Genomic DNA, 21383 nt, shown 5'->3' with positions numbered 1-21383 from the left:
CATTTTTAATAAGAACTTGGCACTCTGAATTGAATTTGCCCCCATAATGAAGATTTTACTTCTACCTCAAAAAGAATCAAAACACATTAGGCTTCCTGTCTACTTATTTTTTTCTTCTGATTATTAATCTGGGAGTTCGGGTTATTACTGAGAGCCATTTATCTTGCTATGCAAGTTCCTTCCCTCTAACATTTCACAGATGGAAACTGGGACATATTGGCCAAGCAACATCAGAGTGTGGTAAAGAGGGTAAAAGTTATTAATAAGGAAGAACAAACAAATTAAGAGAGGATACAACACTTTGCTTTAGCCTGAGCCCACTGGGAAGAGCACGATTCTGATCCCTTCCTCTCTTTTTGCCCCTCCAAGTTGCATGTAAATTACTTTTGCAATTTGAACTCAGTTTGCAGCAAGTGAATTTAGCTGACAACAAAGGGCAAAAGAAGTATACAGAGAGAGAAACAGACATTTTAAAAGCAACCGAAAAAGTAGAACAATAGGAGATTAATTGGGACTATCCCTGTCAAATCTTGGTAGTTGGAGCATATGTAGTGGACAAAAATATTGGTTAAAACCTGGTGACTGAAGTCATAGCGACAGTGTATATAGGTTGTTGTTATTGTTGTTGTTGTTGTTGTTGTTGTGTTCATTCAAGTCATTTCTGACTTTTCTGAGGCTGAAATTATGGGACTTGCCCAGGATCACCCAGTAGGTTTCCATGGCCTAGCAGGGCCATGAGTCCAGAGTTACAGCCCAGTGTTCAAACCACAAGACCATACTGGTGGCAATAGAAAATGTGGCTGTCTTGGGTCATATTACAACAATGTAAACCTTAAATTATATCAACGTACAGAAGGCAAACAAAAAAACCTCATATGAAATATACTTCTAGATTTGGCTGAGGAGAGATAACTTATGATTTCATGATGTTAGAACATGAGTGAGCAACTGCAGAGGGCATGCAAACCTTTCAACCTCTGCAGGTCTGACCTTAAAATCCGCCAGCACACCATGCATTAATTGCAAGAACATTAATTTTGTTTGGAAAGGAAAAGAGCTACAGTTCTTCAAGAGATATAGACATACATGCACACCTTTTTCTTCATTTCTTTTTCATTTTTCAGGAGATACGGACCTTGGCCCTTATGGTGAGTCAGTTTTTTACCTGTATGTATTTATGGTTTATAATCAAATTTAAATTATATAAGATGAGCAGAATAAACAAAACTGGCAAATTTGTTATAACTTGTGAGCCACAGTAGGCTAATATTCAGAGTTTCAAAAACATTACCTTTTTTTGGACTATAAATCCAATAATCGTCCTACTAGAGGACTGTGGAAGTTAGCATATCAAATGTAATTTTGCCACGTTTTCAAAACAAACATGACAAAGTCACCATTTTACAGTATAAGGACTAGAAGACAGATATGTAAAATGTGATTTTTAAAAAATAGAATTACCATCTTTAATAAAAATTGAAATCTTTTAATAATTTTTTTGTAATTGGTAAATCTTTTGTATTCTCTGCTACAAGCAAAACTGATTTTCTTACCTCATACTGTAGACAAAATTTAAATAAAGTTTAAAAAGAGAGTAGCTGGCCAAAGCCTTTGAATTTTTGTTCTGTGCCTTCAAGTTATTTCTGACTTATGGAGACCTGAGTTTCATCATTATTATTATTATTATTATTATTGTTATTATTGTTATTATTATAGTTTATTTATATAGCGCTGTAAATGTACACAGTGCTGTACATACAGATAATGAAATCAATAAACATATAAAATATAAAATCTGCCAGTGGTGTACAATATAAAATCCTTGTTAAATTTTGTTTGGAAAGGATCTGCCTTTTCCTTCCTCTGAGCTGAAGGAGTGTGACTTGGCCAAGGTCTCTCGGTGGGTTTCCATGGCTGAGCAAGAATTTAACCTTCGTCTCCAGAATCGTATTCCAATGTGCAAACCACTGCACAATGCTGGCCCTAAACTACTACTTAATAAGCTATATTTCTAAGAGTAAAACCACTGTATGTGGCACATTTCCAATGGACTTCATCCTAATACTCTTGTCAGAACTGACACCAAGGTTTTTGTGAAAAGAAGTTACAATATTATGGTTAGCTTTTGGTACAGCAGCCTAGTGAGACTCTTTTTTGCAATGGTGCAGAGGAGGCTTTCTCCATTGTAGCTCTCACCATATGGAATGGTCTTCCCATTGAAACTGGGCAGGCTCATAATTCTGGGTGCTTTCACAATTAATTGAAGAATTTGTTAATTGTCCTAACTGTCAACTTCACCAGTTTCCCCTATTTTTAATTTTGTTTTGTTTTGTTTTATAGATTTTGCAGTATGTACTTTTTTATCTTTTCTTTTTTTCTTTTTGACTTATGTTTTATTTTATGTTTCTATTGTGAACCACTTTGGAATATTTTGAAATGAAAAGCACCATATAAATATTTACATAACTAAAGACTGCATGTCAGATTTTGGTTCAGGAAATAATAAATTTAATTTATTTAATTTAATTTTAAAGATTTCATTTTTAAAAAATACTTCACCATTCCTCCAAGGAGCTTGAGGCTATGTATGTGGTTCCCCTCCCAACTTTTATTCACACAACTGTCCTGTGAGGTATATTAAGATGAGAAAGAGTAACTATCTAAAGGCACTCCACTGAGCCTTCATGGCAGAATAGAGTCTAGCATTGTAGCCCAACCGATATTCTAGCCCAGTTCCCACCCATCATGACTCAGAAAGTATGGTCATAACACTGCTGACTTTCTAATATTATTTTTAATATAAATTAAGTACTTAAAATGGACAGTCAAATCGATTATCTGAGGCATCTCTATTTTCTTACCAATGGATTCCTCACATTCTTTAGACTCTGGATCATCTAAAAATATTATCCACAAACCTACATGTCTGTTTACCTTCATCTGATACTGTCTACCCTCACATTATTTTTTCACATCTGTAAAGTCTTTAAGGCTCTTCGGCATCACTAATTTTTAGAAAGGACATTCAAATGTTTTTAAAGAAAGCACATTTTTTGGTTTTATATATTTAAAATACATGTTTTTCTTTCATGAGGGACCTCCTGGACTACCCGGAGTTGCAGGACCACCAGGTCCACCAGGACAGAAGGTAAGTTAGCCATTATCATTCATAAAACTCAATTTGGAACTATTCAGAAAAGTAAAGCACCATTAGCCTACTGCTTCTAGTGCAAAAGATTGGGCATGGTCTTAAATTTCACCATGAAATTACTCAAAATTTGTTGTTGTGTGCTTTCAAGTCATTTCTGACTTATGGCAGCCCTAAGACGAACCTACTATCTGATTTACTGGGGCTGAGTATGTGACCTACCCAGTGTCACCCAGTGGATTTCCATGGCTGAGTGGGAATCAAACCCTGGTCTATAGGATCGTAGTGAGATGCTCAAACCACTACACTACACTAGGTTATTCCTGAAAGCTACTCCTTCAAATTCCCAGTTAGTGTTGGACCATGCTCATGTTAGTTTATTACACAACAATTTACTTATATGCACTACATGCCTTCCTCACTATAAAGTGTACATGTTTTTTACTTTTTAAAGTCAGTTTATAAATATCTCATAATGATGCTTAGTAGTTAAGACGCCAGTCCTGATTATAGGAAGATCAGGAGGTTGGCAGTTCGAGGCCCGGGTGCTGCATAATGGGGTGAGGTCCAGTCACTAGTCCCAGCTCTGCCAACCTAGCAATTCAAATGCATGCAAATGCAAGTAGATAGATAGGTACCACTTAGAAGTGAGAAGGTAACAGCATTCGGTGGAGTCATGCTGGCCACATGACCACCAGAGCAGTCCTCAGACAACGCTGGCTCTTCAGCTTAGAAATGGAGATGAGCACCACAGCCTACAGTCGGTTATGACTAGACATACCTTTACCTTTTTAAAAATAAATATCTCATACAAATAAAAGCTATTGTAAAACATCTCTTAACAGCTGACTTTAAAATTTCAGAATAATATAATCTAGTCATCATATATAATAATTACCTTTTGCCCTCTTATTCCACCTTTCATTGGTTTCTCTTCCCCATCCTTCCAAATAAATCTTGTCTCAGCCCCAGAATCCATCATATAAGAGGGATGTCAGTTTCCCATCTGCCCCTACTCTATATTCTGGGAGAACCGATTGTCCTGCCTTTTCTTTTCCCTTGCTAAATTAGGAGCTATATATATTATGATAACAGGAAAAATGTTGTATAAAAATTAAAAATTAAATATACATAGGTAGGTCCTGAAACAAGCCACTTTCAATTGCCTGGCTTTCAGTTAGCCGAATTGTAAAGCCTCTTGTACATGCTACATTGCCCCCCCTCAAATCCTGTACCTGTATGTGTAAATGAATGCACATGGCATGCAGCAAGAGATAGCAGTTACACCTGGTTATAAAATTAAGTTACCTCAGGAAAATTACTTTGAAAAATAACATATGCACAACCCCATTCCTGTGATACATTTTAAAGCATGTTTTATATCTAATGGTTGTACCATGCTATGGCAGGGATAAGCAATTACTTCATTCCCAGGGGTCATGAAGAAAGCACAAAGCGAAGGGCTGAAATTTAATTGCCTCTTTTAGTTACATACCATTAACGTTTGGATGGATGTGGTGGATACTAAAACACAGCTGGAGGAACGGGCTGCATTTCCTCACTGTTATTCTTATCCTGGAAATGTTGATTCATAATTGAATAACCTCGAGTTGACTCTCTCTTTGAAATGTAACATGAAATGTTACTCCTACACCACCATTTTTGTGATGTATATAAGATTTCCAATTTGGTTCCTGGAGCTTTCCCAACGCAGCCAAAGACTATTTTGCCACATGATCTCCTCCTGGTGATGTCATCTGTGCATCCAGCCTTCCTTCTTCCACTTGCTGTAACAACCAGACTCTAAGCATGCCTCAAAACAGGTGGAAGAAACAGGCAGAAGGAGCAAGCGTGGCTGTGACTGTCTCATCTTCATTTGCACCAGGAAAATGAAACATGTTGTTAGACATCTAATAACTGGATGATACAGTTCAAAGAGAAGGATACACTGCAGTGGTTCTCTTATCACATGACTATGAGATGGTTAATTAAAACTAACTATTCCAGGGCTGATTTGGGATGTAATCAGTTTCTCTTGAGCATTACAGTTCCCACTTTATCTCATCAAGTTTTAAATGCCTCAATTTGCCAGACATAACACTGTTAACCAGTGGCATCCCCACCCTGGGTGCCACCTGGTGGGGGAGCTGCCGGGTAATGGGAGTGGCAGCAGCCAAAAGAGTCCATTTGACCTTCTCTTTTCTGTGGTGGTGGGAGCCTCCTCCCAAGGAGGGAACCATGGTGGTGGTGAAACCTAGAGGGGTGTCCTTGCCCTTCTCTTTCACTATGGCATCAGCCTCCTCCTCAGGAGGAAGCCACCACTGCAGCAAAACCTGGAGGGACATGTTCACCCCTTCTCATTGCCCCCAACAGGAGGACAGCCCAACCAGGTGTTACCCCTCTTCTGGAGTGTCACCAGGTACAGACCGCACCTTCCTATTTTCACCACTGCTCTTAACCAAGATTTCTTTTCTGACCTTGTTTTTGTCATCACTATGATTTCCTATACAAATACGTGACATAGTTCTTAGCATTTTTTCGTTCTCTCTTTCTCTCATTCTCTCTCTCCATTGCTTTCTACACCTTAGGGTGAAGTTGGCCTGCCAGGTCCTCCTGGACATGATGGGGAAAAGGTAAGAATTGAAAAGCAGAAGTCATATCAATTTGAATGATCTATAGAGAGTAAAAAGAGATGAATCACAGTGTTAAGTTATTGAAAATGTGTTTCTCTGTTCTTTGAAACTGGAGTTACTGCACAAAGGCCTCAACTGCATTCTTGATTTAAAGTGTTTCCATGAAGTAGAAATGATTTCAATGGGTCCATTTTTCAAAGCACTAGGTATTCTTTTCTTTATGTGTGGCAGCTATTGAATGCATGTTTATTGGTAGTCAAATGATATCAGAACTTTTAGTGGAGTGTTTTACCAAGTTGGACCTGAACAAGAAAACACTTCACTATGTCCTCAGCTTATGCTTCTGCCTCTGTCTTTGCAAGTCAACTCACATAAATATTCCTCTGCATGCAGGTGTTGTTTGTATGCCAAAATCTTATGTACTCTTACTTAGAAATTTAGGTTTATGAGATTATCACATTAGCTTCGCTTCCAAGATAAAACTGGGATGTAACTTTAGTAAGGCAGAACCTATCGCATTCACCCATTGCCGTTCTTTCCAAGAACAGAAAATCCCATTCTTGAAAAGCTGTGAGAGAAGCCTGGGTTGCATACGGGCTGTATACTGCCCGGCGATGGGACAGTGTGATAAAGATCTGTCTTTAAAAAGTTACATCCCGGGTCTATCCCGGCAGCAAAGCTAATGATCTCTTTACTTTCTTCAGTGCAGTACTCAGGTGGAAGACATCTGAGAGCTTTGAAATGTATCTTTATGATCATATTTTCCAAGTAGGAAGTCACAGTAAATGAAGGAGGGGAGAAGTGCCAGAAAAATGGATATACCCCCCTCCCACTACCTGCTGCATATGCCCCCACCTAGTAGGACTGCAGGCATTCACCCACTTTGCTACACCTATGTGAATGTATAGACACACACACACCCCTAACTGAACGCATGCACACTGAAGTACACTCCTATATATGCATGTTTTATATAGGGGCTGGGATACATCATCATCACCATTGACATATTTTTTATTTAATTATTTAAGTATTTCTATCCTGTCTTTTCCACAGAACTGCATTTCAGAGCAATGTACCATACTAAAACAAATGCAGATAAAAACACATAAGTCAAACTATACAGAGCCAGCATGGCGTAGTGGTTTGAGTGTTCAGCTATGACTCTGCAGACCAGGGTTTGATGCTTAACTCAAACATGAAACCCACTGGGTGACCTTGGGCGAGTCACACTCTCTCAGCCTCAGGGGAAGGCAATGGCAAATCTTCTCTGAACAAATCTTGCCAAGAAAACCTCATGATAATTTCACCTTATGGTGAAGTCGGAAATGACTTGAAGGCATACAACATTAACAACAACAACAACATACAAGAAATTATTGTTAAACAATTTTGTCTACAGAATTAAAACCATTTAAAACCTATATGGTAAAAAGGCAAAGAAAATTTAAAAATCCACAGTACACTATGAAAACAATTCTTGAAAGCAACCAGTTCCGCAAAACCTCTCAGAATAGAAGTCATCACCTATCAATAGAGGGACAGTAAGGAAGGAGCCAACCTAACCCCCTGGGAAGAGAGTTCAAGAGCCAGAGAGCAGCCAACCAAAAATCTCTCCCATGTTCCCATCAGATGTGCCTGTGAGAGTGCTGGGTTCAAGGGAAGGATCTCCCCAGAAGATCTCAAAGTTTGAGCAGCCTCATATAGGAAGATATGGCCCTGGACACAAGCTTTATAGATCATAACCAACACTTTGAATTGTGCCCAGAAATGATGTAGCCAGTGGAGCTTTTGTAACAAAGGAGTTGGTGTGCTCCCTGTAACAAGACAACAGTCTGGCTGCAGCTTTTTGGACCAGCTGAAGTTTCTGAGCATTTTTCAAAGGAAGCCCCATGTAGAGCATGTTACAGCAATCCAAAGAGGATGTAACTAAGGCATGTGTCATTGTAGCTAAGCTATCTGGTACAGGGGTAAAATTCTCCATTTATTTACTTGTGGCCTTTATACTCCTCCACCAAGTGCCCTCAAGGTGAGCTACAAAGCAAATGGATATAAAAACTTTACAAATCCAATCAGAACACCAATAAAAATGGTAAAACTAAGACAGCAAATGAGCAGTAACATAAAAAAGAAGATGCTTAAACCAGTGTAAGATTTAAAATCCATTTTGCTCCAGATTTTACTCATCATCTAAAAGTGCCCTGAGTGAATCTGATCACCACAATAGGAAAGGACTTGTGTCACCAGAATAGGAAAGGACCATGCTACTATCCTAGCTAGTTACAAGGGATCACAGGGAGAAGGGTCTCTGAAGATGATCTCAGTGACTGGTGTGTTCATATTGGAAAGGGAATTCTATGTTTTCAAATACGCTATTTGCATTATATTCATGCCTTCATAGTGGTTAGGAGAAGGAATAGAGGTAACATAGCCCCATCTTTGTTATCTCTGAGCATCAATCAGTACGCTAATACATATGTATATAATGTGTTATTTCTACCCTTTTATTTAATTGGTGTTTCCTCTTTTAAAATTTTTTTGCTATTGTTGTTCTATCTTTGCTATCCTTTACAGTATACCAGATCACATTTCTGCCCAAAATGCAATTTTCTTGAATGTATTGTTTAAAACCCTTTGGTTTTATTGGCTTTGACTTCATTTTGAAAGATACAGTAGTTTATAAATTTTTAAAATAAAAATTTAAATATCTGTTTTTTTTTAAAGTCTGTATGATTTTATTTATCTTGCCTGACATGGGACTCAAAGCAGCTTCCAATGCTAAAACAAGACAACGCTAATAAATCTAAGTTAAAGTACAATTACATAAGCTATTATATGAAAATGTCATTCATTTTCAAACATATAAAATCATCTGAAATCCACCAATAAAGATTAAATGCATATGCCCATGAAAAAGACTCTCTGCCACCAATCAATCATCAAATACCTAGACTTTGCTTGACTGGAAAGGATGAAATTGTATTCGGTTGTATCCACATACATAGATTCAAATCATGTCACTCTGCTGCTTTCCATCATTGACCTCCTGTCCTCCCATGCCCAAAGGTTCTTCTGCCCTTCATCTCTTTTGCAAAGTCTGTCATTCATGTCCACCCTCCACTCCTGACTTCACCCAGAAATGCCTGCTTCACATAAGAACATGAATATATTGAACCAGACCAAAGGCATATCCAGTCTCTATACAACACAGTGGCCAACCACTTGACTATGGGAAGCCAATATGCAGCTTATGTGCTTAATAGCACCCTCCCATATGTGTTTTGTAGCTACTCAGATATGGAGATGTATTGTTTCCAATGTTTTTGATATGGAAATAATATAGTCACGATGAGCAGTAAACATTGATAGACTTGTCTTCCATGAATTGGTCCAATACCTTTTAAAAACCATCCACAATGGCAATCATCACTACATCTTGTGGTTGCAGTATGAGAATAAAATAGGTTAAAACAACTTACTTTCAGTATTTGGTTACAGTGGCTTTCTTCATATAAAATTCAAAATTCAACATTCATTTAAGTGTTAGAAGAATGTAAAGTTTTAGGTGGATGAGGGAGCAGTTACCTAGGTAAAATCTAAATTAGTCACAAACTTATAATTAAGCTGCTCCTGGAAAGTGCAGCATCATAAAATGAATGGCTCAAACTTCCAAGTAAATGGGATTAAGACTGGAATGCTAAATATCTAGCACTTTTCTCAGAATTTCAGAATTCTTCAGGTGAGACTTTTTTAAGTGCCTTCAGCCTGCTTTATTAATAGAATTGTATGGAAGGCGGAGGCAAGTGTCATCGTCAACTTTTTGTTATAACCATTTCATAATTTCTACTATTACTTCCATCTTTTATCTTACTACAGACAATCCATTGAGGAGGTAAAAGGCAGAATAGCTATACAATGTCTTTTGACTGGTAATGCTAGGAGTCATGTATCTGGAAGCACCTTTGTTAACTATAATGTGATTTAAATACACCTACATTTCTCTGCATTGTTTTTATTGATATCTGTGAGGATTCTCCGAAGTCTGAAGACTTTCACCTTTATTGTAAAGTAGAAAGCTGGCCCTTGGATGCTGATAAACTGGTCTAGACATATTATGTTGCAAATAACTTTTGTAGGGGCCACGAGGCAAACCAGGAGAGATGGGGCCTCCTGGTCCCAAAGGACCTCCTGGGAAAGATGGACCTCCAGGAATGAAGGGAGAAATTGGCTCCATGGGGACCACAGGAGCAAAAGGAGAAAAGGGGGAGACTGGACAGGCTGGCTCACCAGTGAGTAAACACAGCATACTTGGTAACTGTGAACTATTTGTTTGCAAATAGTCACAGCAGAAAAACCTACAATGCAGTTTTAACATTACTGTAAACATTAAGATCAACCCCCTCTATTCCCCTTTAGGCTACAAATCTATAGGTAGACATATGATTTCCCTCTCTGCCCCCCCCCCCATGATCTTTTATTAATCAACCCTGATAATTGCTTAATTGCAATGTACCTATTATTCCTCTGACTAAAGAGATAGCATATTAATAATAATATACAAGAAAGGGTGTCTTATCTGGACTTAGAATCAAAGCCCTTCACTGTTTTCTACTTTAAGGTTGTTAATTATGTTCTTGATAACAGCTTCTAAGGAAGAAATTTGAGACACACTTTAGTTTCTAGATATGACTACAATGGACAGGCCTCTTGCTTCATTTTTCACCAAATTATGTGTGTTTCTTGTATGACAGTAGTTGGGGACAATGCTGGTGGGGAGAAGATGTTAAAGGACACAGATCTGTCAGGAATGCTGGCCAAAGTCAAGGAAATTTTACAGTAGCCAATGGGGAACCTATAGAACAGAATGACCACCAGGTGAAATCAACGAGCACCTCCCTGGTTGCCTTGAATGTCGTGCAAAAGCTTAAATTATACCACATAGGGGATTATCACTGTATCATCTTTATGCCTACATTCAGACACACACATACTACTCCACTGCATTCTTGAACTATGCTCTTTCTTGTCATTGCATCTACATTTGTTGCTCCTGCTGCTGAATCAATGGCTCTTGCTACACTTTAGTGTCCCTTGAAATAGACCCAAGAAGCACTTGATTGCAGTCTACTTAGTATTCCTTTTCATTAGTGACATGGCAAGAAACATGTGAGCAAGAAGACTGTGATAAACTGTGAACATTTGCAAAGAAAGACTATCAAGGGTATTGTCCAGCCTTCTTGTCAAGAGTGAAGTCAGCAGCCTAGATGTCTGGCTGTCAATACTGCTACAAAAATTAATGCTGGTCTATATATAGCAAATAATAACCACATATTTCTTCAGAACATAGTTTAGTATTTAAAAATAAATATTTCTTCCCCATAGGGTCTTGATGGCCTAACAGGAGAAAAAGGTGATCGAGGGATGCCAGGACCACCAGGTCTACCAGGTCCAATTGGGCTTCCAGGTTTTACAGTAAGCCATTCAAAGAATGCTGTATCCCAAAACTACCACAGAAGCCAATCACTTCAAAAACTTGCATATTAATAAAAATAATTTGCCTTGAGTTCTTTCTCGGCTAAAATTGAAAGAGAAACTGAAGCTGATGGCCATTAAGTGAATTTGTGGCTGAGGTGACATTTGGACCAAGTGCTGCTCATACCACAGTTCTTGCCATAGTCACTATGCTGGTTCAGTTTATCACTGCTTGCTTTGGATGGGGGGGGGGGGGGTTGTCAACACAATTGCTTTTTGAGCTCTTCATGATCTTTGAGCTAAGAGTGTAGATTATTACACCTGGGAAGGAGGAAACTATGTGGGTAAATATACATTTCCCAGCTGTGCCATTTGCCACAGCCAGAGGGCAGCCCATGAGGCTTTATGGAGGAATGACAAGGAGAAGGGGCATAATCTGCTGGATATAGGCTATTTTTAAGGTATTAACTGACACTCCAGCACCAAAGGAAGGTGCCTCACCCAGACTTATAGGAGGACTGGGTCTGAACTTAGGATATTTATGAAACTGGAAAGGATGGCAGTCAACTATTAGGACAAAATAAATATAGCATAGTTTAGGCATTCAGTGGTATTAGGGTGAGGGGTGGAGAAGCACAACAATAACTTCCATTCTGTTTATTCTGTAAAAGATGTATTCCTCTGTTCCTTCCACCATCTCAAGCTTGTTAATACTATAATAATAAAGAAGTAGTAGTCCTTTGACTGATGCCATCATGTTTGTTGCTCTTACAGGGAGAGAAGGGAGAACCTGGAGAGAGGGGCGACACAGGAGATACAGTGAGTTATCACTACACAATTTATTTTCTAAAAACATTTCATCAATCCCAATAACTGAGAGCATCCCTCAGGGCATCACATGCTATGAACTTCAGCTTAAAATTATTTACTCTGGCAATAACATTTGGTTCTCTATTTTGGGGTTTTAGGTAACTGGGCCACCAGGGCCACAAGGCCCACCAGGAACACCAGTAAGTCCTGTCTTTAATACAATGCACAAGGTAACCCTTGAGTGTCTCCCCTAGTCAGTTTTGTTATCTTTCACACACACATCCCCAAACCTTTAAAGGCACCACTCACTAAAGTGAATGTAAAATCAATGTATTGTTGAAAAGCCTTCTCAGTGGAACCCTGTAGTGGACTGGTGCTAGTCCTCAGTCAATTGGCTGCTGGTCCCTGCAGAGTTTCCAGGAAAGAAAAAAAAGAAGCAGTCATTACAATTTGGGCATAAATACGGTATTGGTCCCTGGCACAATGGGGGGGGGGGGGGAATGCAAGAAGTGCTGCTTTAGAACTTTCTCTTCAGAGAAATACAGTGGGGCCCTTCTATTGTGACATTAAAGAGGGCCTTTAGACTCAGTTGTTTTCTGTGGCTTAACTGAAAGTATTTATTTCATTTTAAGCAAAGTACCAGCTTTGCCTTAGTTAGAAACCCTCTCTTTCTCTTCCCCTGGATCTTTCTCTTTTCTCCCTTTGCCTTGCTCTTTCTCTTTCTCACAGGTCTTCTTTTCCCACTGTTCCAGTGCTCATTCAGTCTTTCCATTTTCTCTCTCCTTCCCTTAACTAAGCTTCTTTCCCTCCTTTCTTTATTTTCTCTTTCCCCTTCCATCATTTTCTATCATTCTTTCTAAAAAAATTTTTAATGGTCCTATAGAGGACTAGAGAGCCAGCATGATATAGTGGTTTGAGCACTGAACTATGATTTTGGAGGCCAAGGTTCGAATCCTGGCTTGGCCATGTAGACCTACTGGGTGATTTCGGGCACGTTACACACTGTCAGGCTAGAGGATGGCAATGGCAAACACTCTCTGAATGAAACTTGCCAAGAAAACCCTTTGATGGGTTTGCATTAGGATCAGCATAATTCAGAATCCACTTGAAGGCACACAACAACGACAAAGAGAAAATGAGTACATAGAGATGTTTAGAGGTTCTATAGAGAAATGAATATCCCCAGCTTCATCTCTCCTGGTGTCAGTTAGTGACTTAAAGTTGTACTGCAGGATACAAACCATTTTAAATTTATTAACTGAAATCAATTAATGGGAAATTACCTTGAGCTGCACACCTCTGGATCCACCTAGTATCCATGCTAAATTTCAGGTGTTTAGGAGGTCTGTTGATAATAGACACATGTACATGTGTTCACACATATCCACACCCAGAAATCTCCTTCTCCTCCACTGTAACAGTTTTCAAAAACAGAATTCTCACCTGTTCTTTTTGATGACCACCATCATTACTGATGCAATGTCTCCATGTTCCGTTTGGCTTCTGTTCCTGGTCAGAGACCAAGGAAAGGAATGGTCAATAAAACAAAGGACCAGTGTTTCTGTCTTGCTGAACATTTTTTATTAATCTTCCAGCTAAAATTTCTATATGCAAATGATTTAAAGCATTTAAAATGATATGATAAAAAGTCATATCAACAAGTCAAGAAAGAAGACTTTTTGCATTGTTTCTAGTTTGCTACATCTATTTCCTATGGACAGTAAAGGATGGGAATAAAAGCGAACAACACAGTGGCATTTCCCATTAATATTTTTGTTACTATAATTCAAACTGTTAGCTAGCAGGTATAGAATAAGTAGAAAATGTCAAGTATTATGGGAACTGTGTGCACTTGGGACTCAGAAATATAAGCTGCAAGAATGATCTATTGCCTCTTGTTGTTTGTTCCAAATATAGGGTGTTCAAGGCCTTCCAGGACCGAAGGTAAGAATGAAGGGCAATCTAATAATAATAATAATAATAATAATAATAATAATGTTTTATTTATATACCGCCCTGTGGCGAACCAATCTGGGCGTTTACAACATTAAAATAACATACAGCATAAAAACAATATATTTCCCTCCCCCCTTAAAAAGATATTAAACTACATATCTAATTTAAAACCACAATAACTAGTTAAAATAACAATAAATTAAACAAAATAATACCAACCAACAAACCACTGCAACTTCAGTTCTAAAGAAAACAAAAGGGGGCTTTGGAGACATTACTGAGGAGGGGGGAGATCCTGAGATCCTGAGGCCGGGATATTTCATTCTGGGAAGGCCTGCCTGAAGAGATCCGTCTTGACAGCCTTTTTGAAGCTGTCCAAAGATGTTAATTGACGTATCTCGTCCGGCAGGTCGTTCCAGAGCCTGGGGGCAACAGCAGAAAAAGCCCTCCGGGAGGTCACCACAAGCCTCGATTTTTGAGGCTGCAACAAGTTCCTCCCAGAGGACCGGAGAGCGCGGGGAGGATTGTATGGGAAGAGGCGGTCTCTGAGATAGCTTGGACCCAAGCCATTTAGGGCTTTAAAGGTAATAACCAACACCTTGTACTGGGCCCAGAAACCAATAGGCAGCCAGTGGAGGGACCTCAGAACCGGAGTGATATGCTCCCTTCTAGATGTTCCTGACACAAGCCTGGCTGCCATGTTTTGAACCAGCTGTACTTTCCGAACCAGGCACAAGGGTAGCCCCATGTAGAGCGCATTACAGAAGTCAAGGCGTGAGGTTACCAGCGCTTGCACAACAGTCTCAAGATTCCATACTTCCAGAAAAGGGCGCAGCTGGCGTATCAGCTGAAGCTGATAACAGGCGCTCCTGACGGTCGCATTCACCTGATTTGTCATCAGGAGCGACGAGTCAAGGAGCACCCCCAGACTGCGAACACAGTCACTGGAGGAGAGTGTGATCCCATCCAGGACTGGTGGTTGCAACCAAGTTCTTGGTTTCGGGGCCACTACCGTGAGCACCTCCGTCTTGTTCGGATTCAGTTTCAATCTGTTTTTCCTCCATATTGTGTCAAATTAGGTATTTTCAGAGGAAATTTTTAAGAGGATGCCCTGGAGATCAAAACATTGGCTTTGGATTGTTAAGAATTTCTCTAAATGTAGCACCACTAATGTATCTCGTTCATACTGTTAGCGTAACAATATAGACATATTAAGCTTGCACTGAGTTAAATTAAATTCCTGTGACTCATACTCATTATGTGCCAATGCATTAGCCACTCAATATTGGTAGTGTATCTTTAAAAATTGTCCATTTGGGTAGATAGTATGGAATATGGAAACAATATGCAGGAAATTAGTTCAGTGCTCCCTCTTTCCCCACCCATTCTCAGCTCAAAATGACCTATGGTTTTGGATGAATGTAATCTTCATCTGATGGTGCTCTGAATGCTTTCATTCCCATAGACATGGAAGAGATCAGAGGTCCCATGGCTCAATTTCTTCCAGCTTAATTTGTAATTTGGAAGAATTGGGCTATGGTAGCTTCTTTGTGTCCTCTACAGATCGGATTTGGGACATTTGTGGCCCATAGGATTCCCTCCCTCTGCCATACATTTGGTACCGACCTCACTTTTCTTATACTTTCACTCATCTGTCCTATAATTATAAATGTCTTCTTTGAAACCAGTGAAACAGCTTGGCGTTGTGAGAGTAAAATTTGCTACAAAATCCCATGTTATCATGATCATTAATATGTTATCCTGGATGGCACCAGATAGATTTGCTGTGTAATTAAAGACTATTCAGAAATATCCCAAAGTTTTGTTAGGCTATCTCTTGATGTATGTTTCGTTTAGGGAGAAGCAGGCGTTGATGGAATGAAAGGTGAAAAGGGTGCCTTGGGAGAAAAAGGAGACCGAGGTCCGCTGGGATTGCCCGTAAGTATCAAGAAGCCAAGGCAAATGTCAGAGAAAAACATGAGCCCAGTTTTAGCAAAATGCCAACATAAGAAACAAAATGTTCACATAATATCAGTTTGAATGATAGGAACAAGGAGGAAACAGCAAAGAACTCTTGTCTATTAAAATGGGAAAGAAGTTGGATTGTCTAAAGTGCTAGTTTTGCATGGTTCTCTTCTTTCTTCAAATAGATCCATCAGTTGCCATGGACTAATGCCTAGATGGCTTTTACCCTGATTGGCATTTGTGGCAAATGCCAAGGGGCATTTGCCACAAAACGGGTGTGAAAGCCTCTGAATCGCTAGTGAAAGTTTCGGGGCGAATATGAACTTCACGTGGATAATTCGGGTCCTGATCCGGGGTAAAACGTAGTCTGAATGGCCCCCTAGATTGCAGTTTGCCTTTGGAAATGGCAAATAGGTTCTTTGTGGGCTCTGTAAAAAGCCTAGCTAGTAGCTGGGCATGCTGTTGTATCCACTCATAGTATATTTGTTAGAAGCTTCAGCCACGGCACTCAAGTGACCATTTTCTTGGCAAGATTAGTTCAGAGGAGGTTTGACATTGCCTTCCTCTGAGGCTGAGAGAGTGTGACTTGTCCAAGGTCACCCAATGGATTTCATGGCTGATTGGGGAATCTCTCAAACCACTATGCCAATATCAGGTATATCCAATGAATAATATTCAAGACAATGATGCACAGTCTGATTGCACTCTGAGGTTTTGAGCAATTCATATGCTTTCTGTCAATAATCATTCAAATAAAGTGGATTGGCACTCTTGTCCCCATTTTGCATATAAATTCCAAGGGAGTTAGAGCTTATTTCATAGCTGACGGGGGAAAAATCTGTGTGAGGGACTCTGCCGTTCAGCTCACAGATGTAAATACCACAGTATGCCATGCTGCTGGAATTAGCACTCTAAAATGGGCTACACAAAAGATACTGTGTGTCAGGTGGGAAACATGCTGAAGAATCCTCAGCTTGGGAATTTCCAGCTTCTTGGTAGAATCTAGGAGCCAGTGTTATATGTACCTGATAGAGAGATGAATCCCAGTCATACTTCACTATGCAGCTGACCACTTTCCTGACTTCAGTGATATTCACAGATTGTATGCATCTTGTTGGTGTTAATAATCAATTACTGGTGAGAACAATCCTGAGTTGGATGATACGGGAAGGAAATTTTCAGTAAACAAACCAACACATAGAATTATTACATTCATATATGGACTTGGGATATATTCTTCAACACCAATATTATAGTAGATTTTCATGGCATTGAGAATGCCAGGCATCAGTACAAAATGGATAGGAAGAAAGAGACCTGGTTATTAAAAAACTAAACCATCTCTGCTAAACCATCTGAACTTCAAAAATTAAGAACGGAAATGCATTTGGAGAGTTAAGGCATGTTGCCAACAGAATGCAAGATAAAATGTATTGAAATGGTATTTTTTGGCAGGGCTAGTTTCTACCAAACTTTAGAGTTTCTCAAAAAAAAAGTCTTCAGACAGGTTTGAAGAACGAAACACACAAATTAAGATGATATTCACTAATGCAGAGAAAATAACATTGCTCCTATTATTTCAGGGGGCAGTTCTGATATATAAAATTGTATCCATTACTTCCTTTTGACTGGTGATTTATATATAGTGGTACTGATCTAACCAGATAGTGCTTGTGGATGGAGAAGTGTATCAAAAGAGGTATACCCAGTCAGTTCAGTAGAGTCCAAATGAGACTGAGATATGGATGCAAAATAATTATAAAATAACTTTGGTGAAAGTCTGCTTTGCATTCTCTCTTTCTGAGTTCTCATAAAATTGAAAGAACTAATTATATGGGAACATCACTACATTATTCAAAAGCTGCTTTTCAAGACATGTGATTCTGATACCATTTCACATTATCCAGTTAGGGATAGTAATATTTATTGTTCAGATAGTTCAAAGTCTCTTGAAATAATCCTAGTTGTAGTAGGTGGGTGAAGATTCTATACTTTAGCAAGTACTATAATAAATATGGCCACGTATGCTACAATATGAAAATGTATAGGTTTAAAAATTATTAATATAAAGAAGGCAGATAGTCCCTTCCTATTAGTAGACATCTGGATCATCCAGTAAAAGTGATTCATTTGTTTTAGGGGAAGCAAAAGGAAGTACTTCACAAACTACATAATTAACTTAAATAATCTACTAACTTTGCTGTTGTTTTTTAAAATAAAGATTAGAGATGGAGGTCCATTGACAGCAATTAACCATGCTAGCTAAATGAACTCTGTATTCAGGGGCAATACAACTTCAACAGGGATTATATTAAGGAGACCTAAGGGTATTACATTTAAGATTTAGGTCATGCTCACCTTCCTTTATAGTTTATCCCTGTTTTGCTTTAAAATCACATTTTGGCCTACATGTTGAGTTATGTCAATATATACAGTAAGTTCATATACTTTATGCCTTTCGTAAGTAGCACTAGCAGAAAATCTTGCCTATGCAAATCCTGGTTTTTACTGACAACTCCTACCTGCTGCAGCCGCCTTCACTATGGACATCATCACACCAGCCTCGTGTCTTGCAGCAATTGCATCATGAAGGGAAATAGGAACATACTGCTTTGAAAATATTTATCACACTTCTCTTGTTTTGCATGACTGCACTGCTTGGACACATGCACACACACAGACACACACACACACACACACACACAGAGCCTGTTCACTTCAATTCCGGCATTACAGCAACATTCTCCTCCTCTGCTCTGCTCTCCCCCTCACTATTCCAAAGCAGGCTAACTCTGTTCAAAAATTCAAAAGTATAGCTGTGTTAGTCTGCAAAATCAGTATGCTAAGGCAGTGGTGTCACTAGAGGGTGCGATGGTGTGGACCGCACTGCATGACACTCCGGGGAAGGAACACCACTGTAGAAAGGGATCTTGTAGCAGCTTTGAGACTAACTGAAAGAAAGACGTTGGCAGCATGAGCCTTTGTAGACTTCAGCTTACTTCCTCTACTTGAGGACTTCCTAACATGCATCTGAGGAAGTAGGCTGAAGTCTATGAAAGTTCATTCTACAAACTTCTTTATTTCAGTTAGTCTCAAACTGCTACAAGCTCCCTTTGCATACTAACTCTGTGCCTGCTGGTAATTTTATTTGAATTTGAAATGAAAAAGCTTTTTGCTCTATAATACCTGTGCTATAATAGTGTGATTGGGAGCTCATTGATGGGTTTTGCCCATCAATAAAATGCTGCACTATAGTAACAGGATGGAAGCAGGATGGACATGACATTGGATAAGTACTGGACAAAGATGCTTTTATCCCGTTAAAATTCAGCTTTTTTGTCTTGTGTGGCAAAGGTCCAAATTTAATTCCGTTCCAGAGACAGCTATAGAGGACAGGGGAAATGCCAAAATCAGGTGCCATGCCTTAAAAGAGTATTTTTTGCTAGCACAAGCCAAATGTCCATTGCATGACATCCATTCTCTCCCACCCATTAAAAAGATGTATGCGTATAGTAAACTTACGTATGCATTTCACTTAATGGATTGGCACAAAGTGGATGAGGTCTTGAGTGCACATTAAGTGTAGATGCAGGCACTTATTTATTCATTTGATTTATATCTCACACTTATCCCAGTTATGGTGTAACAGAAATTTCAGGAAACTTAAAAATCTAGGATTGGCAGAGCAAAGAATTGACAAGAAGACCTAGTAATTGAAAATCCATAAGTTTATTTCCAATTGTCGACAAAGGAAAACAATGAACTCAGTGGAATTCAAGTTCCAAAAAGCTGAGACCCCGAAGAAGACAAAATGGCTCTTTTTATATTATTCAAGACAAAGAAGCTTCTTCAATACACCTGATTGGCTAATTACAATTTAAACATACAGAATTCTTACAATCAGAACAGAAATACATGCATACATTAAAACTGCATCATCACTCCTTACCCCCTCCTTTAGCTTTCCTTCTAACCTTGCTTCTGAATGTCAACTATGTATCCTTATCTCAGTAGTTTATGTTATGTCTTTTTTACTGGTGCCAGCTTCCATCCAGGTCAAGATGCACTCCTTATTCCTTTGCTCTAGTTTTTCCAAACTCCAAGCCTTTATTTCAAAAACCATCTCTCTGGCTGACAAAGGTGACTCCATCTTTCTATAGCTTTTTATTTCAACAAGGAATTTCCACCACAATGGGACCCCAAGTGGCTTACACTGTGGGTTAAAAGAGAATAGCTAAAACAATCTTTAGAACAACACTTTGTTTCCCCCCCAAAAAAAGCATTAAACAGCTATCCAATTGAAACATTAATTTGACACAATTAAAAATATATTACATATGAAAACAGCATATCAATTGCACACCTTTCTACCCTCAACTAATTAAACGTGGAGGGTCTGTTTGAATAGGAAGGTTTGTGTCTGATGGTGAAGAGAGCCGGGGATGGGGGCACCCAAACCTCTCTCAGAAGCATGTTCTTTTGTGTCCTCCTCAGACAAGTCTGTAAGGATGGTGGGGTAGAGTGATAGCCCTCCCATGATGATCATAATACTTGGGTAGGCTTTTATGGGGAGATACATGCTTTCAGATAATCTAGAATTATGTTGTAACCAGCACTTTGAATAGTGCCTGGAAACAGAGTGGTAGCCAGTGAAGCTGTAGGCTCCTTATATACTTGCACTTGAGGATTCTGTTTCTGTCTGACTAGAGCTTGGTGTGGCTGATGTTTGAGAGACAAGAAAGAAACATACTCAGAAGAACTGCATTCAATACATTATTTTTTTCTCTTTCAAATGTATATTCCAATTTACACAAAAGAGGAAAGATAGCAGTTGTTATTTCTGCTTGATGGACCTATGTCCATGTTCTTGAGAAGCTTCTAGGCCACATCCTCCTAATGTAAGCTAAAGGTGAAATTGTCACTGCATGCTCGCGTTTCATTCAAGCCTAGCCTTTTTTTGTTGTTGTGTTCATCTCATTTTGTTCCATCAAAATGGTGTGCACAGTGTAGCAAAGTGAGCCAGATTGTCCCTTCCCTGGTGCTGATCACTCATGGTTGCTGTCTTCTTCTCCTGACATTCTGAAGTGGATGCTTCCTCAGCACCATTTTAGCATCCTGGGGTGTGTGTGAGAGAGAGAGAGAGGGAGAGCTGCTGCTGCTGCTGCTGCTGCTGCTGCTGCTGGAAGGGGGATGACTTCCCTTCTAATGGAGCCTTTCTTTTACAAGCCACCCCCAAATAAAAGAATTACTGACACACTGCCATCAGTTAGAATGAACCTCCTGACAGAGATCTAAGTCCTTCTGCCAAGGACATCTCCCTTCAGTTCAACTAGCGGAAATAGTAAAAAGGAAAGTGCTTTTTCTTGCCAGAAACACGAACCCTGGTGAAATCATAGGAA

At 39.2% G+C, this 21383-nt stretch overlaps 1 protein-coding gene across 1 annotated transcript in view; it reads left to right on the top strand.

Annotated features, from left to right (window-relative positions):
• COL13A1 (collagen type XIII alpha 1 chain) overlaps window positions 1-21383 on the top strand; it is a 91089-nt gene that overhangs the window by 44945 nt on the left and 24761 nt on the right. The window contains exons 14-22 of the mRNA XM_089507882.1: window positions 1125-1148; window positions 3095-3148; window positions 5737-5781; window positions 9918-10070; window positions 11164-11253; window positions 12028-12072; window positions 12222-12263; window positions 13981-14007; window positions 15877-15957. Coding sequence (XP_089364008.1) covers window positions 1125-1148; window positions 3095-3148; window positions 5737-5781; window positions 9918-10070; window positions 11164-11253; window positions 12028-12072; window positions 12222-12263; window positions 13981-14007; window positions 15877-15957 — 561 coding nt within the window. The remainder of the gene's footprint in view (window positions 1-1124; window positions 1149-3094; window positions 3149-5736; window positions 5782-9917; window positions 10071-11163; window positions 11254-12027; window positions 12073-12221; window positions 12264-13980; window positions 14008-15876; window positions 15958-21383) is intronic.

This window comes from Sceloporus occidentalis, unplaced genomic scaffold (assembly GCF_023333645.1).
Source record: "Sceloporus occidentalis isolate IW3139 unplaced genomic scaffold, rSceOcc1.0.p SCAF_2, whole genome shotgun sequence".
NCBI classification, from domain to species: domain Eukaryota; kingdom Metazoa; phylum Chordata; class Lepidosauria; order Squamata; family Phrynosomatidae; genus Sceloporus; species Sceloporus occidentalis.
This window is presented reverse-complemented; position numbering and strand designations above follow the sequence as displayed.